At 49.0% G+C, this 27,535-nt stretch overlaps 1 protein-coding gene across 9 annotated transcripts in view; it reads left to right on the forward strand.

Annotated features, from left to right (window-relative positions):
* Positions 1-27,535, forward strand: part of FER1L5 (fer-1 like family member 5) — a 54,137-nt gene that overhangs the window by 8,741 nt on the left and 17,861 nt on the right. For 6 of the 9 annotated variants that reach the window (XM_061431518.1, XM_061431517.1, XM_061431515.1 and 3 more), the window contains exons 8-23: positions 327-389; positions 1,132-1,182; positions 3,950-3,980; positions 4,523-4,638; positions 4,831-4,954; positions 5,364-5,416; positions 6,887-6,955; positions 10,249-10,292; positions 10,386-10,641; positions 11,855-11,983; positions 14,918-15,095; positions 22,851-22,975; positions 24,088-24,188; positions 24,966-25,143; positions 25,222-25,377; positions 26,375-26,506. In XM_061431518.1, coding sequence (XP_061287502.1) covers positions 327-389; positions 1,132-1,182; positions 3,950-3,980; positions 4,523-4,638; positions 4,831-4,954; positions 5,364-5,416; positions 6,887-6,955; positions 10,249-10,292; positions 10,386-10,641; positions 11,855-11,983; positions 14,918-15,095; positions 22,851-22,975; positions 24,088-24,188; positions 24,966-25,143; positions 25,222-25,377; positions 26,375-26,506 — 1,806 coding nt within the window. The remainder of the gene's footprint in view (positions 1-326; positions 390-1,131; positions 1,183-3,949; positions 3,981-4,522; positions 4,639-4,830; positions 4,955-5,363; positions 5,417-6,886; positions 6,956-10,248; positions 10,293-10,385; positions 10,642-11,854; positions 11,984-14,917; positions 15,096-22,850; positions 22,976-24,087; positions 24,189-24,965; positions 25,144-25,221; positions 25,378-26,374; positions 26,507-27,535) is intronic. The other 3 variants (XM_061431512.1, XM_061431514.1, XM_061431519.1) reach the window with 1 other exon arrangement.

Raw genomic sequence — 27,535 nt, forward strand, 5'->3', positions numbered from 1 at the left:
TGTGGTGGACAGACAGGGCGATCTAGGGAGAGGCGGACACTTTCATCTCCGTCCCAGGGCAGTTTGATGGGCTCTGAGCTGCTCCCAGGCCCTCCAGGGATCTCCTACACCACGCTTTTCTGGATAAAAAATCGTTTAGGACCTGGCGGGTCTCTGCTTCTGCAAGCAGAACACGTGGGTGGTAAGGAGCTGAAGGTCACCGGAATGGGCAAACGAAGGCAGAAGTCTCTTAGTTGGAGGCTTCAGGCTTGCTCAGTCCCTGGGGGATGTGATGGAGACACGTTTCCTACTCCCATCCCCACCCCCTCCCATTCTCTGTACTTCAGATCTTCTTTCAGAATTTTTATGAGGCTCCTATGAAGTTCTTCGATGAGATTATCTTAATCCAGGTGAGGAGCCAGGCAAGACGGGTTCACTTTTCTTGTCCCACCTCAATTCTGAAAAGTTCTTCACTTCCCTCCAGCCCCATCTGTAGAGATAGAGTCACATCGGATGGTCTTTCTGACCCCAAGGCAGCATCTCTGCCACCTTCTTCACCCTAGCAGCCAGATGCCCGCCCGATCCATCCATCCATCCATCCATTTATTCGTTCATTCAATGAATGTTATGAAATGCCAACTGATAGGCCCTGAGCTTAGCTCCAAGGTGAACAAAGCAACCCTTTCCCATGTACCAGGATTTTCATGCCACCAAAGGACCCCTCAAACGTCCCTTCCAAATGAGACGTTCCATTCTCCGACCCCAGGGAGCCCAGTAACAATGAGGAACTTGTCTTTATCAAATGCCTCCTATGTGCCCAGCACGGGGCTAGTGAGAGTAAGGCTTCTCCCTTGAAGAGTTCTTAGGAAACAGCCAAGACAGGATGCAGAGGAGAAAGCTGAGAGCAAGTTTGCTTTGTGGAGACCAACGGAATTGACCTCTCGGATCAAATTCCTCATCCTGAAAGTGGGACTAAAAATCTGAGCTTCTCAGGGCTCCTCTGAGAATTAAATGAGAAACACTACTTGGAAGTGTCAGTCATTAGGAAGTTGAGTCAGTCCTGGAGAGCCCAGATGTACCCTGCCGATTCCTCCCATGGGGTTTGGGAAATCGGGGTTGTAAATAACAAATCTTTCTGGGAACTCCCTGCAGGTGATGAATTCCTCAGTGATGAGATTCAACGCAGAGATCGGGAGATTCCAAGTGAGCACTGGATGGAGGAGGAGGTTTGGTGAAATAGTTACAGAGACCCACCCAGGGCTACTTGCCCCAGGCTAGGGAAAAGGACTTGGATTTTCATGCAGGAAGATCCAGTTGTTGATCCACCTACCCACTGGGTGATTTAGACAAGTTATTCGGAGCCTCTACTTGCTCATCTGTAAAATGGGGATAGTAATATACTCAACCCACAGGATTTTTGTGAGGATTAAAGTATGTAACATTTATGAGAGTGCTGGGTTCCACCTTGATTCCCCCACACTTTGAATATTTATGGACACAGCTCACATCTCTGTCTCCAAAAAATGGAAACAGAGGATCCAAAAGGTCAACCAGTTGTTGGAAAACCTGGAGAAAGACTGCCCCTGAGGACAGAGTGAAAAGATTTGCTTTGGGAAAGATCCAGGTTGAGAAATGAGGAACGTTCACTCAATCATGAAGGGCTAACCAAAAGGTAGGGTTGCCAGATTAAATCCAGGAGGCCCTGGAAATTTTTAATCTTAAACAACAGGTACTTTTTAAATGTAAGTATGTCCCCAATATTTCATGGCTCTTCATGAAATATTGCTGGGGACCTACGTTTACCAAAAAAAAGGTCGTTATTTATCTGTAATCCTAATTTAAACTGGCATCTGTATTTTTATTTGCTAAATCTGGCAACTCTTGGGAAAGGGCCCTACCCTTGGGAAAGGCAAATTTAGGACAAGTCAAAGGAAGGTTTCTTTCTCACAACTTGTAATAAGCATGTGAATTTTCATAACCTGCCCCTCTCCCAACTAACTCTCAAAGAAGCAGCACAGGCCTAGGAATTAAGAAATTCTAGAATGGTTGGGGATCTCTGAGTTGGGCAGATCTCCTGGAGTAGAAAATGGCAACCCACTCCAGTACTCTTGCCTGGAGAATCCCATGAACAACAGAGCCTGGTGGGCTACAGCCCATGGGGTTGCAAAAAGTCTGACATGACTGATTTAAAATTGATGACCCGAAACTGCAATTGCTTTGTACCAACCTAAATATTTTGAATCCAATCTCAGACATATCATTTTACTTTAAAATATTTCATTACCTATTTTAAAAACATACAGACTTTATTAAGCATAATTAAATATAATGACAACATCTAAACACCTTTCTAATTCCTGGCTAGCACTAAATATCTAGTCAGTGTTCAAATATCCCTAATTGTCTCATGAATTCCTTCTACAGTTTATTCAAATCAGGATCCAAACCAAGTGCACATATTGCAGTTGATCAAAATGTATTTTTAGGTGTATTTTATTCAGTTGGTCCTGCACCCTAATTTTCTTTGCATTTCTTTTTCTTTTTTTACTATTTATTCAGCTGCCTTAGGTCTCAGTTTGGCACTCAGGATGTTCATTGTGTCATGCAAGCACTTTCAGAGTAGCTTGCAGACTCTAGTCATGATACGAGGGCTCCATAATTGTGGCTCACGGGCTTGGTTACCCCACAGCACATGAGATCTTAGTTCCCCCACGAGGGATCGAACCTGTGTTCCCTGTATGGTAAGGTGGATTCTTAAGCACTGGACCACTAGGGAAGTCTGGTCGTTTATTTTTTGAAGCAACTGGATAGTTTGTTCTGCAGAGTTTTCCCTCAGTCTGGATTTTGCTGACTGTACCTCCAGCGGCTCACATCTCAGGATCCTCCGCCCAGGTATTTGCTATCTAGAGGCTGGATCAGACTTAGGTCAATTATTTGGCAAGATGACATCACCTACAGGCACAGAATGACTGCCGGTCTCTTTTTTTTGTTGTTAACAGCTATTGATGATCACTGCCTAGATCTATTGCCCATTAGAGAATAAGTTTTGTTTTGGTTTGTTTTCTTCCAGCTTTATTGAGATATAATTGACATACAATGATATATAAACATTTTAAATGTATAATTTGATACATTTTCAAATATGTATTTGAAACCATTATCACAATCAAGATGATGAGCATAGCGACTTCCCCGGTGGTCCAGTGGTTAAGACTCTGCACTTCCACTGCAGGGAACACAGGTTAGATCCCTAGTCGGAGAGCTAGGATTCCACATGCTTCAAAAAACCAAAACCAAAACTGAAGCAGTGTTGTTACAAATTCAATAAAGACCTTAAAAATGGTCCACATCAAAACAAGCAAACAGAACATCTATCTCCCAGGGAAAGAGGAAAACCCATAGTCTGTTGGCCAGCTCCTCAACCATCCTCTTCCCCAGGATGGGATAAACACTTTCCTCCACAGGCGTAGGGAAGGACAAGGCTGTGTTTGTCAGCGTGCTGGTGGTGGTCAGGGTCCTTTCAACCCAAACCTCCTTACTTACTAGTTGTAAGACTTTGGGCTCTTGGCTCAAACTCAACATTTGCCTCTGTAGAGTGGAGATTACAGTGGGTCAACTTCCAGGTTGCTGTAAAGATGAAAGGAGCCAGGGCGGGACAAGTCCATGAGAGCCGACTCATTGGAAAAGACTCTGATGCTGGGAAAGACTGAGGGCAAGAGGAGAAGGGGCGGCAGAGGATGAGATGGTTAGATAGCTTCACTGCGTCAATGGACATGAGTTTGAGCAAACTTCGGGAGATAGTGAAGGACCCGGAAGCCTGGTGTGCTGCAGTTCATGGGGTCACAAACAGTCAGACACGACTTAGCAATGCGACAACAACAAAGTACATGAATTGTCATCAAGCTGGTTGGTTGTTACAAATATTGGCTGGAGACCCTAACTAGTCCTTTCTCTACTCCTGTGTTTTCAGACAGATATTGGGTTCATCTACAACTGTCCAGGTAGGCAACCATTGGTGGAAATGTGATTGTCTTCTGAGAAAAAGCAGTCAGGTGCTGAAATCATCTCAAAATTCCTGTGTACTCAACATGGGGGACGGGGAGAGGGTGTGAGTTGTTTTCTGTACTTGACAACATTTGACTATACTTCATGGCTTTTGCTTAATGATACTGTACTTTATGGTTTCCCCAATGGTTCATCGGGTAAAGAATCCGCCTGCCAATGCAGGAGATGCAGGTTTGATCCCTGGGTTGGGAAGATTCCCTGGAGTAGGAAATGGCTTCCCACTCCAGTATTCTTGCCTGGAAAATCACATGGACAGAGGAGCCTGGCGGGCTACAGTCCATGGCGTTGCAAAGAGTCGGACACGACTGAATGACTAAGCACAAAGAAGTGAGTCCCATTTCCCTCTGCCCCTGGGTGGAAACCAGAATATATGAGACACTTTTCCACACAGCTGCCCCCACTACAGAAGCAAAGACTGGTTCCAGGGGAGATGGGGGGACCTGGAGGCTGGTCTCCCACGGGCCCTCTGCCTCTCCAGGTCACACACTCCTGAGGAAATGGCTTGGCCTCTGCCAGCCAAACGAACGCAACAGTGGTGTGAGAGGCTACCTGAAAGTCACCATCTGTGCCCTCGGTGTGGGAGACCAGGCACCGGTGAGGCTGCCCCCCACACCTCAGGAGCACTTGTTAGCCTGGCTGCTTCCGTGGGTGACCACCCCAACCCCCAAGCAGCCACCGCTCTTCACAGGCTTTCCCTGTTCACTGTGTCGCTTCCAGGCTGCCCATCCCCACCCCAACCAACCAGCCGAATCTGGTGGCCTGTGACCTCCTTGTGACTCTCTCCAGGTCGACCAAAAACTGATCTATAGGGTTGACGACACGGACACCCGGATCTTCAAGTCGTCGGTGGTGCCCATCAGCATAGCCTACCTTCAGTTCTTCATCTACTGCGCCGAGGACCTCCACCTCAGTCAGTCAGGGCAGGGGCGGGAGTAGCCCTGAGCTTCCCTACCGGGGACCACCTTGGTTTCTCACAGGGCTCCCCAGTTCCATTTTGACCTTAAGACTTGGGGTTGGGGGGAGGGGGAGGCTGAAACCCACCGAGAATGGTTTTATGAAGGCGCCTTTAAAATGGGCCACGCGCCCCTGACCTGTCCTTAATGCCCATAGTCAAGGTTCCTTGTGCCAGCCCCCACCCCGGTTGTGTGCCAGGACACACAGTGGCACAGGGGAACAGAGTGAAAGTGGGAGGGGTCTGCCCAGGGGGCATAAAACCAAATTATGACGGAGGTCTTCATTAGGAGGTCCTGTCTCTACTCCATCTCCTCCTCCTGAAAAAATAATGCTGCCACAGAAATCTTTTAACTTCTTATTCTTAGAGAAACACTACTCTGTGAGTCCTATGTTGGAGGTGGAACTAATTGGGGAAAAGGTAAGCATAAAAACGGTCTGAAGCTTAGAGACATTGGCACCTAGAAAAAAATAGCATGGAGGAAAGGACTGGGTCGGAGGCCAGGACCCCAGGAGTCATATCCCATTTATGAGTGATGAGACTCCATGGGACCAGGGAGGGTCTCTGTGAAGGTGGAGGCCGTGGCTTAGTTGGCCCGTTTCCCAGAGCTGTGCCTAGTGCCTTGAGGGGAGAAGATGCCCACCGAAAACCAAACATCGAAATGCACAGATGAGTGGACCAGTGAATGAGACAAGTCTGCAAGTGCACACCACTGAAACTGTCACTGAGCCCTTGAACCTCAGTCTCTGCATCTAGACATGGGAGGTTCTGGGTGAGAGTAACGTTCCCTGAAGCTCTTTGAGCACATGCTGATGGATGTCATGGGCAAAAAAAAAAAAGGACCCTGTGTTCCAATTTGGGGAATTCTGGGCTGAAATTAAGTAGATTTGTCTCAAGATTCATCGAGCATCATTTCTACCATATCTTACCTATTAGAAGAAGTCATTAAATCTAGCCCAGACAAACGGGGAGGGAGATAGCGTCCACCTTTTGAAGGGGAGCATACCAAAGAGCGTGTGGACATATTTTAAGAGCACCACACTGAGTACTTATTTCCCAGTGAGTGGTTTGGTACTCTGGAAGTAGGTGAGATACTGTTGGGTGGGAGAGGCACACGTATTTTCAGAAATGTTAATATTTCTATATTTTTCTTAGAGTGTATGCAAAAGTTTAACCAGTCCAATTAACCCTTGATTTTACCAACATGATTGCTTGGAATAAGGCTAGGGTTAAAAATAAAGTCAAGTGATACTTTGAAAAGGAGTATGCCATCAGAATCATTGTTGCTGACTGTTGGGATTTTAGAATTTCTCTAACAAAAGTAACATGTTTGCATTCATGTAATAGAGTTAGTAACCCTCTATTTCAGAGAAGGCAATGGCACCCCACTTCAGTACTCTTGCCTGGAAAATCCCATGGACGGAAGAGCCTGGTAGGCTGCTGTCCATGGGGTCGTGAAGAGTTGGACACGACTGAGCGACTTCACTTTGACTTTTCACTTTCATGCACTGGAGAAGGAAATGGCAACCCACTCCAGTGTTCTTGCCTGGAGAATCCCAGGGACAGGGGAGCCTGGTGGGCTTCCATCTATGGGGTCGCACAGAGTCGGACACGACTGAAGCGACTTAGCAGCACCAGCAACCCTCTATTTAAAAGTTAAATCAATTGAAAGCTGATTTGAGGGAAAATATGAAGGAGTCTGGATCTAGACAGCTACTCAAAGGACTGAAGTTGTAGCTGATGAGAAGTTGTCAAAGGGTCTTTGGACCAGGGACTCCCATGACCAGCTCTGTGCTGCAGACAGGGTCCACCCGTAGGCTGGACCAGAAGGCCTGGGAGGTGAGGCCAGTGGAGGGAGGCTGGACTGATATTTCTTTGGGATATTCCCAGCTCAAGACACATGTGCAGACCCAAACCGAGAGCCCGATATGGAACCAGATCCTGACCTTCCGGATTCAGGTATTGCTTTTTCATCACGCTTTCTCTTCCTCACCCCCCACAAACAGAAGGGGTCTTTGTAAGGGGCGTGTGATGGAAGTTAGGGGTGGGAGGGGGCAGGGGGTTCTGCTTTATAGGGAGCATGAGGAAGCCCGGGACATATTACAGTGAACTTTACTTGAAGTGAATGGGGTGAGTTCCCTGGTGGTCCAGTGGTAAGGACTCCACACTTTCACTGCTGATGGTCTGGGTTCGATCCCTCATCAGGGAACGAAGATCCTGCAAGTGCAAGCTGTGCTGTGAAGCCAAAAAAAAGGGAAACCAATAAATGACCTAGATGATTTCAACTAGTGATCAAGTTCAGGTTAGAAAAAAAGTGAAATGAATGGGCCCTAAGACTAAACTTTCCAGAGAGCTTAAACATGCCCTTTCACTTAAAAAAAAAAAAAAAAAAAAAACACTTTCAAGACCCATTTTAAATTGTACTATGCATTTTCTTATCTTCTAAGCAAAGTGCCCTGAATATAGTTGTATCTCTTTGTTGACGGCTTTAGAGGCGCTGCAAGAGCATAGTTATGTACTGGGCTATGTGCAGCGTGGGGCTGTTTGTGACTATATTAAATGGTGTCAACATGGAGGGGCTTTTAGTCTGATTTCTACAGCTTTCCAGTCCTTCTCAGTCACCTGTCAGCAGTGTGCATGCCAGTTTTCTCCAAGCCCTGTGAGAGCTTTGACTGACTTTTGACTCCGTGCCAGGCTTGTAAAAACTGTGTGTAAAATAAGAGTCAGCAATCTGAGAGAGGACTTGAGCACTCTCGTGTGAGGGTGTAGAACTCTGTGTGGCACTCGTTTGGCTGCCCAGAGAGCGTTTCACTGTCCTTTAACCTTACATTGGAAAAGACCCTGATGCTGGGAAGGATTGCAGGCAGGAGGAGAGAGGGTGGCAGAGGGAACCTGGTATGCTGCAGTCCATGGGGTTGCAAAGAGTTGGACACCACTTAGCAACTTGACACCACCACCACCACCAACATATCTTACATTTGTGTGATGTGAAATTAGCAAAGGAGATCCCCTCTTTCTTTCTGTGGACCCTTCTCCCTGCTTCTCCCAGAAACGTCTCCATCTACTTCTCTGTGAGTCAGCATTTTTAACTGTTTCTCTTCATCCCTACCTTCTTGGGTGATTTTCTAGACTCTTAAAGAAGGACCTAGTCCTTTCTGCGCCCTTGCTCTCTCCCCCTGTGCTGGCTATGATGAGGCTCAGGACAGGAATCCTCGGATGCTCTGTGGACGCTCAGGCCTTGGATGTCCTCGCTCATGTTCAGCTTCCTCCAGGCTTGGAAAACAGTGGAGGAGGGGCAGGCCCCCCCATCCCTGAAAAAGGCCTTTCATGTTTGAAGATGTCCAAACATCCCCAGACTCTCACCCATTTCCTGTAGATGCAGTCTCTCTCTAGAGCTGGGGCTGTTTGGGGGGCGGCCTGACTGTTGCAGGCAGTTCAGTCACTAAGTTATGTCCAACTCTTTGCAGCCCCATAGACGGTAGCCCACCAGGCTCCTCTCTCCATGGGTTCTCCAGGCAAGAATACTGGAGTGGGCTGCCATGCCCCTCCTCCAGGGGATCTTCCTGACCCAGAGATTGAACCTGGTCTCCTGCATTGCAGCCAGTCTCCTGCATGGCAGGTGAATTCTTTACCAACTGGACCACCAGAGAAGCCCTTCTGCCTGTCGCCAACCTTCTGGACCTCCCTGTGAAGTGGCAGGATGACCACTTGCACAGTCAGTGGCGTCTGAGATCAGCTGGTCAGGGCCCGAGCAAGGCAGGCTGTAGGGGGCACTGCTGACAATGGTCTGTGCCAGTTAGCAGTTCAGGGGCCCCCAGACAGGAGGGGAATCAAAACAAAGAACTGGGAAAGGGGAAGAGAATTCTCAAAGATGGATGAAAATATGGTTCCACCAATTTGTAGGGTTTGGTGCTTTGGAAGACCTGGGTGCCCAAGGGCCCCCCTCTCTCCACTTCCAGTGTCCTTCCTTAAGCAGGGTGATCTCATGGCTTACTAAACAGCTGCTCGGTGGGAAAGCCCTTTCTTTTTATATGTATTTTAATATATTTATTTATTTGTCCACACTGGGTCTTCGTTGTGGCATGTGGGCTCTAGTACCCTGACCAGGGGTTGAACCCGGGCCCCCCTGCATTGGGAGCATAGAGTCATAGCCACTGGACCACCAGGGAAGTCCATGGAAAGTCCTTTATTTCCCCTGCTCCCCTGACCCTCAGCCGCTATGGCAAGGGGCAGAGGACAAGGGGAGTGGAGAACAGAGGACCCCCAGCCATGCCGCATGAACAGGGGATGTGTGAGGATGGAGGGCCCACCAGGCTCAGCTAGTGGAGCTGAAATCAACCATGTGTCAGAAGCTTGGGTTCCATCCTGTTTCTGTCCCTCTCTGGGCCTCAGTCCCCCTCAGTCAAGAAGGATGGTCACACCTCGCTGGGTTATGGCAGAGTGGGCAGGGCTCTGCATGGTGCACAGGAACTTCAGGACCTTGGCCTCTCTGTGCCTCTGTGTTCCTGTCTGAAAATGGGAATGATTACAGCTCCTGGCTTCTGGAGTTGTTGGGGGTAGGGGTAAGGGTCACTGAGGTGATCCACATAGACTTTCAGGGCAGTCTGGGGACAATGGAAACCCTCCCCAGAGTGGCAGCTATTGTTACTCTCTGAAGAGACAGATGTCCTGCTGTTTAGAGATGAACTGCCAGGGAATTCTGTGCTGGTCCATCAGCTGGGACTCTGTGCTCTCACTGCTTCGGGCCCTGGGTTCAATCCCTGGTTGGGGAACTAAGATCTGACAAGCCACCCTGAGTGGCCAAAAAACTTTTTTTTAAATTTAAATAGTAAATAAAGGTTAACTGCTAAATGTGAGGAAGTCTTTTGAGGCCTGCAACATCCCCGTGAGAGGCTTGGTAAACCTGCCTCCAGACTGAAGGGCCATGTAAGGACTGCAGTCATGGACTCCACGGTTGGGTAGACCCACATCTCGCGGCTCCTGGAGCTGATGCAATGAGGGACCATTTTTAAGAATGGGAATATAAAATGATCATGGGACATAGTCTGAGGCCTTCCCCAGGCCCTGGCAAAGGGCCTACACAGTGGAGAGCCCCCAGCTAAAGGTCCATAAGCCTCAGTGGTCCCTCTGGGCTCACTGGTAACAGAGCCAAACCTTGACCCAGACTCAGGACTTCCCAACTGCTCCCAGTCTCAGCAAAGGCCAGGCCATCTGGGCAGGCACCCACTGCCCCTCTCACTTGCCCTTTGCAGCTTCCCTGCCTCTCCAGCTACATCAAGTTCAGAGTCTTGGACTGGTGAGCAACTGGGTGGAGGCTGGAAGACATACCAGGGAGGAGGAAATCAGAACCGGGCTGGGGACTCTACCTGCAGGGTGTGTTTCTCTCCAGCCCCAGGAACAGGTGCAATGATGAGATAGGGACGGTCAGCCTGTCCCTCAACCAGATCTCGTCCACTGGAGCTGAAATAGAAGGCAAGCAAGCCCCCTGTGCCCTGCCTCCTGCACCTCTCCCACCTGAGCCCGCCCTCTCTCACCCCTTTCCCCTTGCAGGAATGTACTCTGGCTTCCTACCCTGCTTTGGCCCCAGCTTCTTGACTCTCCGTGGGGGTAAAAAGGCCCCTTTCAGGATGAAGGAAGAAGACCCTGTAAGCTTCTTATGTCAGCTCTAGGGAATAGTGGAGGTGAAATCAACCATGTGTCAGGCACCAGGGCCTGGGAGATGCCTGGGGAGGCCCAGGCCCTGGTTTCTGTCCATGACACTCCAGGAGAGGACTCGAAGCCTGTACACAAAGGGCCACAGAAGCCCGAGGCATGTGCTGTGACCCAAGAAAGGAGCAGATAGAGTGCTCTGGGCATTCACTAAGGAAGGGGCATTGAGACGAGACCTCAGGTAAGAGATTGGGCAGGGGGGAAGGTCATGGCAGCAAAAGAAACAGCACAGGTAAATGTGGAAGAGCACTGGGTTATTCAACACTGGTGATAAGGGGGGTGGGATGGATTGGGATTTTGAGATTGATGTATATACATTGCCATGTATGAGATAGGTAACTAATGAGACCCTACTATATAGCACAGGGAACTCTACCCAATGCTTTGTGGTGACCTAAATGGAGAGGAAATCCAAAAAAGGGGGGATATATAGTTTGCCTACAGCATAAACTAACACAATATTTTAAAGCAACCATCCTCCAGTAAAAATTAAAAAAAAAGAGAGAGAGAGAGGATGGCAGTAAACACCAGAAAGCCAATGGGCAAAAGAAGAGAATGGGGCTGGGAAGGCCTCTGAGTCAGGAAGAGCCTCAGAAACCAGGACCTCAATGCCTTTAGGAGCCTCTCCCACACTCACTCCATCTCTCATCTCTGCTGCTCTTTCCTGGGCCTCATTGGTTTCTACCACAGTCTGGCCTCCCTGATGGGAACAGGGCCATGGTAGCCTCTAATTGGGAAGGCCAAGGAAGCATTCTAATTGGCCTTCCTAGGTCATGTGTGCTCCCCTTGGACCAATCACTGTTGCAGGGGGCAGGGCTTGTCCTGATTGGCCAGCCTGGGATAATTTAATAGTTACCACAGTCCCTTCCAAGCAGAAAGGGTTTACAGGACCAGGGCAATTTTGGTGGGCCTGGAGATAGCATGAAGGAAGAGGAAGAGGAGGCCTCAGGTATGGAAGAGGGCTCAGGGCCTAGAGGTTTCCAGGCATGGCCAGGACTGGAGTTTCTGGAATTCCTCCCTGGGACTGTGATCAGCCCAAGGCAGAAAGTTACAGAAAAACTCTGTCTTTGCTACAGAGGTTTCAGGAAAGACTTTTCCTGCTTTTTTCTCTCATTCCTTTTCCTACTGTTTTCCTTCCTATTACCATAGAATATTCCCAACATTGTCAAGGATGGTTTAGCTTATCGAGGCCGGGTCTTCCTGGAGTTAATCACCCACATCAAATCCCGTCAAGAAGCTAAGATGAAGGATCTCTCCCTAGATGTGATCAGCGTAGAGGTAACCACAGGAGACAGGTAACCCAGGAAGAGAGACCCCTTCTGCCTGTCTGTAGTCTCCTCTGGGTCCCATCTCTGACATTGCAAGAAGCCCTGGGTCAGGAGTGGAATGCTCTTTTTGAATGTATGGGATGTTTCCTCAATCCAGCTGAGTCTTTTTTAAATGATTTTTTTGATGTGGACCATTTTTAAAGTGTTTATTGAATTTGTATAATATTACTTCTGTTTTACATTTTGATGTGTTGGCCACAAGGCATGTGGGATCTTAGCTCCCGCTCAGGGGTTGAACCCACACCCCCTGCATGGGAAGGGGAGGTCTTAACCACTGGACCACCAGGGAATTCCCTCCACCTGAGTCTTTACTAAGCCCCAGTGGGGGCTTCCTGCTGTGCCAAATCCCAGGAGGTCAATGGACCCAGTAAAGACAAGGTTTAGATTTAACAGACATGCAATCTAGTTAAGGAGAAATGATGTTCTAAGGAGTCTGCATTTCTTCTTGAAGGCCAAGGAGGACCACTGAGGCAGGAAGGGACAGGAGGAGCCATGTCAGAAATAGATTTGTTGTTGTTCAGTCGCTAAGTTGTATCTGACTCTTTGTGACCCCATGGACTGCAGCATGCCAGGCTTCCCTGTCCATCACTATCTTCTGGAGTTTGCTCAGACTCATGTCCATTGAATCGGTGATGCCACCCAACCATCTCATCCTCTGTCACCCCCTTCTCCTCCTGCCCTCAGTCTTTCCCAGCATCAGAGTCTTTTCCAATGAGCTGGCTCTTCCCATCAGGTGGCCAAAGTACTGGAGCTTCAGCTTCAGCATCAGTCCTTTCAAGGAATATTCAGGATTGATTTCCTTTAGAATTGGCTGGTAGTCCTTGTAGTCCAAGAGACTCTCGAGAGTCTTCTCCAACACCACATTTCAAAAGCATCAGTTCTTTGGAGCTCAACCTTGTTTATGGTCCAACTCTCACATCTGTACATGACTACTGGAAAAACCATAGCTTTAAATGAAAGTAAAATTGGGCCACCCACTTACTCAGGAGACATGGGGACACAGTCACAGGGGAGGAGAGCTGGAGAGGAGAGAGCAGAGACCCTTTGGAAACAATGGTCAAAGTCACTGACCAACAGGAAAAAGAAGTGAGGCCAACGCCCATCTTCTGCCGCAGGTGGGGAGGTGGGGTCAGACATGGGCTCCCTGAAGGGAGAGCAGGTCTAGGGAGATGATTGTGGACTTAAAGAAATATTCACAACCTAAAAGTTGAGAGTTATATTTTATTCAGTGGAATTTTTAGGACTTCAGGCCCTGGAGGCAGCATCTCAACCCTGAGAGAACTGCTCTGAGGAGGCAAGAGGGGAGCCAGGTCATGTAGAAGTATTACAACAAAGAGCAGGTAGTCTGAACATCAAAAGATCATTGTTAAAGGAAAACCAGACATCTCAAGTTAAGGAATTTAGGTATTTTCTATGTACGGGAAGATGCAAGAGTCTGGCCTCATTCCTTTGATATGCACCTTACCTGTCTGGGGCCGGTATCCGTGTTTTCACATCCTGAGTTTCCTCAGGGTTCACCATGGGGAATGGCTGCAGTCTGATGGCTGCTAGATGGCAGATAGTCTTTCCTTCCTGAGTTCCCTCAGGGCTCACCAGCTCACTGTCAGGGGTGGCAATTGCTAATGACTGTGATGTGTTTTGTTTACCAGTATGGCAGGAAATATTCCATTTATCATGATGAATCCCATCTTTGACCCGTGCTTGTGAGACACCCACGGGGACCAGTCCCTAAGCCTGCTAGATAGAGACATTTGTCATCAGCACACCAGGATCTACCCAAGATTATGGAGGAATTGCCCTGGGAGTGTAGATGGAACGAAAGGAGAAGGGACCTGAGGTTGGATCCCATTGAGAATCACAGCCTATGAGATTGCAGGGAGAAGGAGGGGGGTTGCAGGGAGATGGAGAAGGATCTGGCAAAGGGGAACACTGGGGCAGCCTCTGGAGGGGAGAGTTGCAGAAAGGAGAGAGCAGAACAGTCTGAATGTGGCAGACAGAAAAGCTGAGGACCCAAAAGTGTGTGCTGGTAATGAGGAAGGCACCAGTAGCCTTGGGTCAGGAGAGAAGCCGAAGGCGGGAGGGAGAAGTTATTTATGGTGCATAGAGGCAAGTCTAGAGAAAGTTGGCTGCAGGGACTTCCCTGGCAGTCCAGTGGTTAGGGCTCCGTGCTTCCACTGCAGGGGGAGTGGTTCAATTTCTGGTCCTGATCGGGGTACTAAAATCTTGCGTGCCATGCAGCACCACCAAAAAAATAAAACTTGGCTGCAAAGTTAAAGGAGACAAGATCAGGTCCTAGATAAATAGGGGCTCAGAGGAGAGAGGGAGGGTTATTTATTAAGGCAGGAGAGATTTGAGTTAGTGAACAGAATGGGAGAATGCAAAAGTAGGGCAGTGGTTGGCAACAGAAATGAGAGAGGGGCTCATGTGACAGACAGAGGACCTGAGAAGATGGGCTCATGGTGGTGGGACGGGGCTTGAGAAAAGCCAAGAGCAGATGTGCACGTGTATGCACCCTCTACCACACAGTCCCGCCCACACTCAGTCTCATCCAAGGGAGGTGTTTAGACCAGAAGAAGAGGGGTGGGGCAGGCCAATTCAGAGCCTAGACGGACCAGGAGAAGACTTTCCTGCCTGGCTTCAGGAAGAGAAGACCAGGGCTGGCTGGGTGGAGGGGCCAGGTGATAGAAGTCATGGGAGGAACTTCCCTTGATCAGCCACGTGAGTTGGAGTCAAGGCAGAATTTTGAGAGAGGGCAGGAGTTCAGGGATGGCCTGGCTCACACTGAATGAAAGAAACCGGGCACCTCATGCTTGCCTCCCTGCCTGTCTCTATAGCTTTGTTCATCCCTTGACTCATGCTGGGGATGTTGGGGTTATTGTTTTAGAAGCACCAGAACCGACAGAAGTATGGGCTGTGCGTCATCTTCCTTTCCTGCACCATGATGCCTGACTTTAAGGACCTGATCCAATTTGAAGTCAGCATTGGTCACTATGGAAACAAGATGGACCTGAGTTACAAGCCTCTCGTCTCAACCACACAGTACAGCCCAGCAATATACGATGGTAAGAGTCAGATCCAACTGAAGGGTAGAGAGAAACCACTGTATGTCGGGCTCTGGGTTGGCCCTTTTAAGGTTTTCAGCCCAAGGGACATTCACAGACATTGTTAACCCACATTAGATGTGAGGAAAGTGAGCTTCGGGGAGGTAAAGTCACCTGTCAAACATTGCACAGCTGGTAGGTGGTGGATCCATGACAAGAGCTGCAACTGGGTTTTGACTTCAAGCCCTTCTCTACCATGCTTTCCACACCACAGCTTCTCAATCCCATCTTCTCTCCTACTACTCTGAACCACCCTCATCCAGCCATGCATGGATCAGTTGTATGGTGTGTGAATTGTATTTCCCCCAAAAGAGCTGCCCACCTTCTATCTATCCATGAATCCACTTATCCGTGCATTCATCCATTCAACTACCAACCATCCACTGTCCCGAATACCCAACCAACCACCCATCCGCCCACCCATCTTTTCATCTAATATATGCTCACTGGACTTTTATTGGGCACTATAAGGTTCCCAAAGTGTGGTCCCTGGGCCAGCAGCATCACCTGGGAACTGATAGAAATGCACATTCTTGGCCTCACCCCAGATCTACAGAATCTGAAAACAGAACAGCAATCTGGGTTTCAACAAGTTGTCCAGGTAAGGGGCGGCATGCTAAAGTTTGAGGACCATGGCTCTAGACACTATCTCATCTTTGTCAGCTTCACCCTCTTATCATGCGAGAGCTTTTCTGTGCATCCCACTTGTCTGCCTGTTTTTTTAAAAACAGCTATTTTGGGGGAAATACAATTCACACACCATACAATTAATCCACGCAAAGTATACAGTTCAACAGTTTTTAGTATTCACAGAATTGCGCTATGATCACTGTGATTAGTTTTACAACATTTTTATCAGTCCAAAAAAGAAACCCTGTACCCAATAGCAGTCATTTGCTATTTCTCCTCTAATTCCCCAACCTTAGGCAACCACTAATCTACTTCCTGTCTTATGTGTGTCCAGCTGTTTGCGACCCCATGGACTGTAGCCTCTGTCCATGGAATTCTCCAGGCAAAAATACTGGAGTGCGTAGCGATTCCCCTTCTCCAGGGGATCTTCCCCACCCAGAGATCAAACCTGGGTCTCCCACATTGCAGGAAGATTCTTTACCATCTGAGCCACATGGGAAGCCCCTCCTCTGGTGCTTCCTATTCTGGACATTTCATATACGTAGAATCAATGTATGGTCCTTGATAACTGCTGCTTTCATTTAGCATAATGCTCTCAGTTCAGTGCAGTTCAGTCGATCAGTCGTGTCCGACTCTTTGCGACCCCATGAATCGCAGCATGCCAGTCCTCCCTGTCCATCACCAACTCCCGGAGTTCACTCAGACTCACATCCATCCAGTCAGTGATGCCATCCAGCCATCTCATCCTCTGTTGTCCCCTTCTCCTCCTGCCCCCAATCCCTTCCAGCATCAGGGTCTTTTCCAATGAATCACCTCTTCGCATGAGGTGGCCAAAGTATTGGAGTTTCAGCTTTAGCATCAGACTTTCCAATGAACACCCAGGACTGATCTCCTTTAGAAGGGACTGGTTGGATCTCCTTGCAGTCCAAGGGACTCTCAAGAGTCTTCTCCAACACCACAGTTCAAAAGCATCAATTCTTCGGCGCTCAGCCTTCTTCACAGTCTAACTCTCACATCCATACATGACCACAGGAAAAACCATAGCCTTGGCTAGACGGACCTTTGTTGGCAAAGTAATGTCTCTGCTTTTCAATATGCTATCTAGGTTGGTCATAACTACATGTTTTTAAATTATGAAATATATACAAAAGTATATTAAATGAATATGTGTAGTTTAAAATAAATAATAAAATATGTACCCGTGAAGTCCTCACCCAGATTAAAAGGCAGAAAATTTTCTTAGAAAGGAAGAAAATTATCTCAGCATCTTAGAAGTTCTCTGTATGCTCTTCCCAGATCCACTTACCCAAGAAATAACCACAACCCTGAGTCTCATGATAATCACATCCTTGCTTTCCTTCGTTATTTTTACCACCTATGCATGCTACCTTAAAGAGCATACTGTTTTTGCATTTTTATATACATGGAAACTTTCAGTCTGTATTCATCTGTTTTGCATTTTTTCTCAATATTAAATTTTTATATTGGTATGTATAAATGAAGTTCATTTTCATATCTGTGTATATTCCATTGTAAGATTATGCCACAAATTATGTGGTATACGTAGACATTGAGGTTTTATCTTTTTTCTACAATAATAATGTTGCTGTGAACATTCTTGTACGTATCTGTCGGTCACAAGTGTAAGACTTCCTCTAAATTATATACCCAGGAGTGGAAGAGAAATTCAAAGCAAAAGTAATTATATCCAATTACACTCTAATCAGCGTGGCATGAGAGTTCTTATTACTCTGTGTTCTCACCAGGACTTGACCTTGCCTAGCCTTTTCATTCCTGCCAGTCTGGTGGGCATGTTACAAGATCTTGATTTACAATTTCCTGATTATAGGTGGAGGTTGAGCAGCTTTTCGTATGTTTACAAATATTTGTCTTTCCTCGTCTGTAAAAAGTCTATCGAAATCTTTTATCTATTATTCTCAGTTGTCCAACTCTTTGTGACCCCGTGGACTATATAATCCATGGAATTCTCTAGGCCAGGATACTGGAGTGGGTAGCCTTTCCCTTCTCCAGGGCATCTTCCCCACCCAGGGATCGAAGCCAGATGTCCCGCATTGCAGGAGGATTCTTTACCAGCTGAGCCACCAGGGAAGCCCAACTATTAGCTATTGGCTCTATTTTTCTTATTGATTTTTACGTTATTTTTTCTGGGAATAATCTTTTGTCAGATGTGAGTATGTTCTAAATATCTTCTCTAAGTTTGAAGCTTTTCATTCTCTTAATGGTGGCTTTATATTTTTTATTGAGGTATTATGAAATATAAGATGCACAGACTTTCAGTGAGTTGGATGAATTTGGGCTCATTCAAGTTCATTTGGGTTTTTCTGTAACATCTTATGGAAAAACTCAAATTTTTTGACCAGCCCAATACATCCACATACACATCATGGACAGAAATTTCCATCATCCCACAGAACTGCCACGGGCCTTTTTCCAGTTAATCTCCCCAACTGCTGGGGGCAATCAATGCTTTGCTGTCTATCACTATAGACTTGTTTTGCTTGTTCTGCAACTTCATGTAAATGAGATCATACAGATGGTACCCTTTCTTTTCCTATAGCTTCTTTAGCTCAGCCTAGTATTTTAGGTGGTGGCTCAGGGGAAAAGAATCCGCCTGGCGATGCAGGAGATGCAGGTTCCATCCCTAGTCTGGGAAGATCTCCTGGAAGAGGAGATGGCTACCCACTCCAGTATTCTTGCCTGAGAAATCCCATGGACAGAGAGTCTAGCGGGCTATAGTCCGTGGGGTCACAAGAGAGTCAGACACTACTCAGCGACTAAAACACAGCAACAAGTGTTTTAAATATTCATCTGTGTGGTTGCCTCTATCATATTTGGCTCCTTTTTATATCTGATAGCATTCTGTTGTATGACTATGACAGTTTATCCATTCCCCTGTTTATGGACATCTGGATTGATTCGAGTTTTGGAGTATTATGAGCAAAGCTGCTGTGAACATTCTGGTCCAGGTCTTTTGGTGGAAATGAGCTTGCACTTCTCTTGGGTAAATAGCTAGCAGTGGAATTGGTTTTAAAATACCTAACATTTTCCCCACGTGGTTGTAGCATTTTACACGCTCACAGCAATGTGTTCCCTTGTTCAAAGTCCTTGTCAACCTTTGGTATGGTAAGCCTTTACCGTTTGAAACATTCTGATGGGTGTGAAATTGTACCTAATTGTAATTTTTATTTTTTTGGCCACTATAAGTGGCTTGTGGGATCTTAGTTTTCTGACTAGGGATGGGACTTGGCCCCTGCAGTGAAAGCACCCCTAATCACTGGACCACCAGAGAATTCCCCTTCATTTTAATTTCCATTTCTCTAATCACTAATAATACTAAGCATCTGTTTATGCTCACATATCTTTCTTTAGTGAAGGGACTGTTCAGGTTTTTGCCTATCTTTCATTGTTTGTCTTTTTATAAAAAGACGGGAGTCTGTCTTTACATTGCAGAAGTTCTTTTACAAGGATACAATTCCTTTGTCAGATAGGTTTTGCTAATATTTTCTTCCTCTCTGTGGTTTATTTATTTCTTATTGTGGCCAGGTATCTTGCTGCTGCTGCTGCTGCTGCTAAGTCGCTTCAGTCGTGTCCGACTGTGCAACCCCATAGACTGCAGCCCACAAGGCTCCCCTGTCCCTGGGATTCTCCAGGCAAGAACACTGGAGTGGGTTGCCATTTCCTTCTCCAATGCATGAAAGTGAAAAGTGAAAGGAAAGTCGCTCAGTTGTGTCCGACTCTGAGCGACCCCATGGACTACAGCCTACCAGGCTCCTCCATCCATGGGATTTTCCAGGCAAGAGTACTGGAGTGGGGTGCCATTGCCTTCTCCGGGCCAGGTATCTTACTGTGGCTTTAATTTGAATTTCCTTAACATCAAATGATACTGAGCATCTTTTCATATGCTCTTAGCCATTCATATGTCTTCTTTGTTTATATGTTTAATTCAAGTCTTGGCCCATTTTTTCAGTTGGATTGTTTATCTTGAGTTGTAAGAGTCCTTTATATGTTCTGGATACTTTATCAGATATAGGATTTGCAAAAAGTCTGTGGCTTGTCTTTTCATTTTTTTAATGGTATCTTTGGAACTGCAAACATTTTCAACTGACTGAAGTTCAGTTTCTTTTTTTTCTTTCATGGTATCATATCTAAGAACTCTGCCCAACTCAAGGTCATAAAGATTTTCTACCTTTTTTTCTAAAGATTTTACAGTTTTAATTCTTACATTGAGCTGTATGGTTCTTATTTTGGCCATGGCACAACATATGGGATCTTAGTTCCCTGATCAGGGATCGAACCCTGACTCCTGCAGTGGAATTGCAGAGTCTTAACCACTGGACCCCCAGGGAAGGTCCCTATGGTTCCTTTTGAATTATCAATAATTTTCATATGAGTATTCAGTTTTTCAATCATCATTTGTTAAAAAGATTATCCTTTTTCCAGGTGGGTTTTCTTAAATTGTGTTTTTAAATATTCTGTTCCATTGTTCAGGTTTTCTGCTATTGGGGCTCCATTTATGGGCTTAACAATTCTCCTTACTTTTCTTCTGTATCTGTCATTTTCTCCCTGATCCTTTTTGGCTCTTTATTTCTATCTTATTTTGGTCATTTTTCTTTTTTTAATGTCTACTTTTATTTATTTGGCTGCGCTGGGATTTAGTTGCAGCATATAGGATTTCCAATCTTCATTGAGGTATGCTGAATCTTTAATTGTGGCATGTGAGGTCTAGTTCCCTGGCCAGGGATCGAACCCTGGGCCCCCGACACTGGGAGCACAGAGTATTAGCCCCTCGGCCACCAGGGAGGTCCCCGGTTGCCTTCTTCTTTCTTTGCCTCTTGCTGGATTGTCTGCTGAGTCTGATCCCTGTTGGGCTTCCTTTCGTGCCGTCTCCCTTCCTATAATGTTTTTGTTTTCTCTTCTGTTCCTTTTCTGAGTTTTGTCAGCTCACACATCCTTGTCTGAGTCCTGAGTTCGCTCCGGGGGTGTGTTTTAGCTGCACTCTGCCCCCATCTAGCCGTGGCTCCCGCTGTGTGTCTTGTCACTCACCCCCCACCCCCAGGTGACTTCCGTCAACCTTCAACCCTCGCAGCTCCTCGGGCACTTACAGCTGACTCTGGCAGCCCTTATGTGTATTTTGAGCCTGCAGACTGTATCTATCTCCTTGTTTTGCTGAAAATGGAGTTATTTCCCTTCTCCTTGTTGCTTTTGTATGCTATCCAAGAGCAGCAGAAGAAAATTGCCATCTTGTGTCGGCTCGCTCACATGTGAGAGCCCCAGTCCTGGATCTCTGTTTATTTATCATTCCTGTGAGTCACACTCAGTGAGAGGGTCTGAAACTGGTGTCCTGCCAACAATTCAGGAAAATTATAAGATACTTGCTCTTTGAAAATGACCTCTTACCCTTCTCTCTTCTAGCTCCTTCTCAAATTTACTCTGTCCTCTGTGGAACTTCTCATGCTGTTCCACACGTTTGTAAATCTTCCTTCTGTATTTTTCATCTCTCTGGGCTGCATTCTGCATAATTTCTTCCAGATCTTTTAGGAAAAGCCATAGGTAACTATTCTATTAAAAAACTTTTGGCAGCTCCCTCTCTCTCTCCCACATCATCCTTCTCCATAGCATTTTCCACCACTGACACACTGGATTTTATATATTTTGTCTTTTTTGATCCCAGTGTTTTTTTTTGTTTTTTTTTTTTATAATTCTTGAATAGACTTCTGATTTGAATAGACTTCTGATTCAAATATAACACATCTATGGAAAAGTACACAAACCAAAGTATTCAGCTCAATGAATTATTGCAAAGCAAACATAGCCACATAACAACATTCAGACCATGAAACAAAATCCCAACATCCCAGGGGCCCCTTGAACCTGCCACCCTCCAACCCACACCAAGGGCTGCTGTCCTTCTCCTAACTGACAATTAGTTTTGTCTGGTTTTTAACTTTTTATTTTTTAACTTTTCTTCCGTTTTCTTTTAATTTCTGGATTTAAAAAGTGATCTATGTATTTGGCCGTGTCGGGTCTTTGTTGAGAAGCGTGGGATCTTTTGTTGTGGTGCACGGACTCCCTAGTTGCTCCGAGTTGTGTGCGATCTTAATTCCTCCTCCAGGGATCAAACCCAAGTCCCCTGCATTGCAAGGCAGGTTCTTAACCACTGGCCCGCAGGGAAATCCCCAACATAGCTTTACAGGGGACACAATTCAACCTATGTCACAGGGGTGTCCTCCTAGACTGCCCACCTCAGACAGTGCTCGACTGTCTCTCCTGACCTCTGGGCCCTGGCAGTTGTTACAGAGAACAGCCAGTTCTCCAAGATTTTCCAGAAACTCAGAGGACAAATGTCCACTTTACTTCCACTTGCCTCACAGACGTTCTGCTTTGACCTTATTTTCGGTTTCCTGTGGATTTTATTTCAACTCAGCAAAATGTCTCAGAAAAAGAATGCCATGTGTTTCATCTAGCTTTCCCTGCCCTTGTTGCAATAAGAATCATGGCCGGGGGCCCAGTCTGCCAGGCCCATCACTGGCTTTTGACCATGCCTGCCCCTCCACCCACCTCCTCGGCACAAGCAGGCCCTTTATCTCAGGTGTCTGCCCACCCTAACCAAACTCTGGGTCTCTGAACCCAGGGCCCACTCCTCCTCTGCCCCGACACCCAGAAGGAAGACCCCACCTCAAGGCAGACCCGGGCCTTGGCATCTCGCCTGAGTTAGGGGCACAGGCTCTGGAACTGAATGCCTACATCACACCACCTGGCTGAGCCATTGCAGGGAAACCACTTCCCATCACTAGCTTGGGTTTTCCCACCTGTGAACTGGGGACTTTGTGACCCAAGTGACACGGAGCACTGTGAGGGCCCCGTTAGGCCAGCTATGCTCATCAAAGCATATCCATCCTGAACGGGCCCACAGCCTACCCTCCAGCGGGAGGGGTCCGGTTGGGATGCTTTAGCAGATCACCCCCTAGAGGAATGGAGTGGCCCAGGGAAGGTCCTCTGAGAGTGGACACGGTGAGGGGTGTCCCTCAGACACCCCCTCCCCACACACGTGGCTCTGTGTTTCAGGGAACATCTACCATTACGTGCCCTGGTACAACACCAAGCCCGTCGTGGCCGTGACCTCCTTTTGGGAGGACGTCGGCTTCCGTATGAACTGCCTCAACCTCCTCCAATTCACGCGGGATCGCCTGGTGAGTCGTGTGGGCAGGGGCGTGAGGGGGGCCGGGGAGGCCCCCTGGTGTTTTGTTTTTTTAATTTGTCTACACCGGGTCTTTGGTTGTGGCATGCGAACTGTTAGTTGCCGCATCTGGGATCTAGTTCCCTGATCAAGGATGGGACCCGGGCCACCTGCCTCGGGAGCTCGGAGTCTTAGCCACTGGACCACTGGGGAAGTCCCAGGACCCAGGCCATTGACGGGAGACTTGGGGAAATGAGCCGCAGCCTTAGGAATCTGGTCACTCAGCTCTCTCATGCATTCCACACCAGTTGAGGTGCCAGACACAAGCACCGAAGACACGAGGATGTGTAGACACAGTCTTCACCAGCAGGGAAGTCGGACGTGCGATAGTTAGGGCACAGAATGGCAGGGCTGTGGTGGAGATTCAGGTGCTAAGAGCCACAGGGGCAGAGAGACTCAGGTGGGACGGGTGAGATGAAGAGAGGAGAGTCAGAGGAGCTGCTGGAAAAGGAGATGACATTTGAGCAGAGTCTTGCTGGGGTCAGTGACCGGGGTGCAGAGAAAGGAACACTGGGCAAAGCCATAGTGTTAGGAAGTTCCTGGGTGGCTGGGGTGTGGAGGTGATGAGGAAATAAGACCAGCGGAGCTGGGAAGGGTCAGATCACAAAAAGTCTTAGGTGTGTGTTGAGGGGGGAAGCCACCGAGCAGTTTTAGGCAGCAGAGCCCCCCTGGTTCCCCCACCTTAGATGTGACTTTCTCGCACCAACAGAAGGGAAGCCTGAGGTCAAGACCCTGTGACCCCTCCCCTGTGACCCATGGTCCTGGTACATCCTGGCTTCTTCCTGCCACCCATTTTTTTCTGTAGGGTAGTTGGGAGGGAATCCTAGCCTTCAGTGGTATGTGACAGCTTTGGATATGGACATCTCCAGGTTACCCCTCCGTTCAGTTCAGTTCAGTTGCTCAGTCGTGTCTGACTCTCTGTGACCCCATGGACTGCAGCACGCCAGGCTTCCCTGTCCATCACCAACTCAAAGGTCCCTAAGCCCTGGCTGAAAGCATCCTAGGCCAATCAGCCTGTCCCAGGGGAGCCCCACACTCACATACTGCTTCTCTCCTGCTGGGCAGAAGGCCAACCTGGACACCCTGAAGTCCATGAGGAATCCGAGGGACCCGGCTCTGCTTCCCCAGTGGGAGAAACTGCTGAGGGAGCTGGTGGAGGACTGCAAGTAGGGGCAGGGGGCACCTACCCATGGGGCTAGGGCTGAGCTAGATCAAGTCTACACAAGGCCTGGGGCGCAGACCAGACCCTACAGAACAACTACCCTACCGCCTCCCTCCCGCACCCCTACCTCCACAGGAAACATAAGCTCAGATCTCTCTCCAAACAACAGAGCTGCTTCTCTGCCATTCAGGGACCCCCCAAAGAGAGGAGAGGTCCTGACCTCTCCTCTCATCACTGCCCCCTCTACATCCACGCCTGATGATCTTATCAAACCAAGCTTCTCTCCATTGTCCAGACAAGCCCTGCACGTCCCAGCCCACACCTTCTCCTCCATCACTCCTCGCCACAAGAAGAGCCCTTGTAAGGCCTCTCTTGGGCCTGCAGCCCACTTAGATCCCCTCCTCCCCGGGTTTGGTTGGCCCCCCTCTCACAGCTCACATCTCTGTCCACGAGGAGGTCCTGAGCATGGGCCTGGCACACCGCGGGGGCTGGGAGGACCGGAGCAGGAGGTATGAGAAGCCAGGGCCAGACCCACAGTGAGCGTGCTTCCTGAGGAGGGCAGGCAGGGCTCCCTACCACTCGCCAGGCTTGCACTCTGTGTCTGCAGGCCTGTCCACCAGGTCGACCAGTTGTTCCGGCCAACTTGGTCTCAGAGGACCAGTCAGCTGGGCCAACCAGTAGGGCAAGCTCTCCGGTCCAGGGAGGACACTGAGGCTGGGTGGGTGGGGAGCAGGTGAGATGGGACGGAGACCAGCCCCCGCTCTCCCGGTCCTGGCCACAGGCGGCCGCTGCCCTGCATGACCAGTCAGCCCAAAGCCACCGACCTGGACAAGAACAGGTGGAAGCTCCGCCGCCTCCTTCTGCAGGAACTGGCCCAGAAGGCCAAGCAGGCGCCCCCCAGGGACATGGTGGCCACTGCAGAGGGCTGGCTGTACCGCCTCAATGCTGTGCTCCCCGAGGTGGGTGCTAGACGCTCCGGCCGGGAGCAGGCCCTGGTGCCAGCTCCTCAGGTGGGCCTGACGCTCTCGCGCCCGCAGCCGCAGATGAACCTCCCGGACGTGATGATCTGGCTGATGGCCCGGGAGCAGCGGGCAGCCTATGCTCAGGTGCCTGCCCACAGCATCCTGTTCTCCCCACATGGGGCCCGGCACTCCGGCAGGTTCTGCGGGAAGACACAGACCCTATTCCTGCAGGTGGGGAGGCTGGGGGTCCTCAGGGGAGGAGAGGGCACGGGACACCCCAAGGGAGAAGCCCTGAGCCCCCCACCCCCATCCTGGGGAGCCCCCATGAGCCTCTGGAGGGCATGCCCATTTCCTCTCTGCCAGGCCCTTTCCCAGGAGAAATGGAGTTTACACAAAGGGAGGCGGGAGCCTGGGGCCATCGGCATGGAGCCGATGCCAAGTCCATGCCCATCATAAATGTTCCTCAAGTTTGTCCCCTCCATCGTCCTCAAGCCTCACTTGGTCCTGTCCCTGTTCCCTCTCCCCTGGTCCATGATTGGCTGCTATCTACATATTTAATGCCTTTAAGGTTTGGGCTCCAGCCCTTCCTATCAGATGCAATCCATAAATAAGGCTGACTGAACACAAGTCTCCAGTCCTGAAGACAGTCCTAACCTCCAGGCTTCCCCCTCCCGCCCCCGGCAAGGCAGTTTCTCAAAGACTCCCTGGCTCCCCATTGCCCTTCACGCTGTCATGGAAGGCTCCGTCCCAACGGTGTCCATCTGAGTCCTTATCTTACAAGAACACTGAGATTTGAATCCTGGTTCTGTGGCTCACTGGCTTGTGTGAGTTGGGGCCAACTGTGTCCGGCCTCAGCCTGCTCCTCTGTGAAATGGGCTGGTGATGAAGGTACTCACTCTGTAGTGGTGTGTGAGCATCAGAGCATACGTGACATGTGTGGTGCTTAGCACAGTGCCTGGCACATCGCACAGCAAGCGTCATCGTCAGCGTCACCATCAGCACCACCACTCCCCAGAGCACTTCCAGGCTCCCTAGTGGCCCTGCCCCTCCGCACTCCTGCACCCCACAGCCTGCACAAGACTCTGTTATGCTCGTCACCCAACTCAGTGTGAAGCCCCTGCTCCCGGGGCTTAGGGTGAAGGGGCAGGTGTGTGTGCCCCTCCCTAACCCATGCCCCTGCCCCCGGGGGACCTGAACCCCTGTGGTTGCTGACCTGCCTCTGACTCAGTACCCAGAGGGAGAAGGAGAGAAGGACACCCTCCCCGCCCAACTCCGGGTCTGCATGTGGCTCGGCAACGTGACTGACAGCAGGGACCTGGAGCTGCTCCGCCAGGGCGAAGTGGTCGTGTATGCAGAGACGGTGAGTGGGGGCGAGGCGGGGGGGCTGGCGGGAGGGTGACTTGGCACCAGCCCAACTCCGATGGTGGAGAAAAGATCGCTGGCAGAATCTGAGAACCGTAAAAGGAGCTAGAGGGAAGTGACAGAGACTAAAGGAGTCCCTTGTTGACAAGCCATGGGCTTGGTAACAGGAGGGCAACTGAGTGGTCCCTTGGAGCCAGTCACTTTCACCGGGATGGAGCTTTACAGGGAATTTCTCCCAGTTAGTTCAGGGCACATGAAGTGAGTAAGGCTCAGACTGCTTGCAGGGTCCTTGTCCATCATTAACATGACAGCCCGGGACCCCTACCCACCTCAGCTGGGGAGGGGCAGTTCTGAAACAGAGGAACTGGAAACGGGGTAGCTTCCCTCAGAACCATAAACCCAGGGGGTTGGGCGAGCAGCCGGCCAGAGGCTGCTCTACAATCAGAGGAGGGGGAGGACACGGCTCACGAGAGGTCCTGAGAGTAGAGGGGAAATAAGTTTTGAGTTTCAGACTTCCCAGGTGGCTCAGTGGTAAAGAATCTGCCTGCGATGTAGGAGACCTGGCTTCAGTCCCTGGGTCAGGAAGATTCCCCTGCAGAAGGCTACCCACTCCAGGATTCTTGCCTGGAGAGTTCCATGGACAGAGAAGGTTGGCGGGCTACAGTCCATGACTCGCAGAGTCGGACACGACTGAGCAACTAACACTTCAGACTTTTTAGCTGAGTTAAAACCTGTTTTCATGGTTCCTATGTTGCATGCTGTGGATGGAGAGATGGTAGGACTTGAGGCGCGGAGACAGAGCAGAGTTAGGATGAGTGCAGGGAGCAGGGGCTGAGTGTCCCTCAGGGGAACGCGGAAGAAAGTTCCAGACCCAGTGGCAGTGGTGGAGCAGGACTGGGCTCCCCAGTGACGTGGGGAGGACAGGTCATGTCACAGGCAACCAGCAGGCTCTAACGCAGGCATCCGCCCCACTCCACTCCTCCATAGCTGAGCCACCTGGGGTAGAGGTGACCTCTGAGCCTCAGCC

This window comes from Bos javanicus, chromosome 11 (assembly GCF_032452875.1).
Source record: "Bos javanicus breed banteng chromosome 11, ARS-OSU_banteng_1.0, whole genome shotgun sequence".
NCBI lineage: Eukaryota > Metazoa > Chordata > Mammalia > Artiodactyla > Bovidae > Bos > Bos javanicus.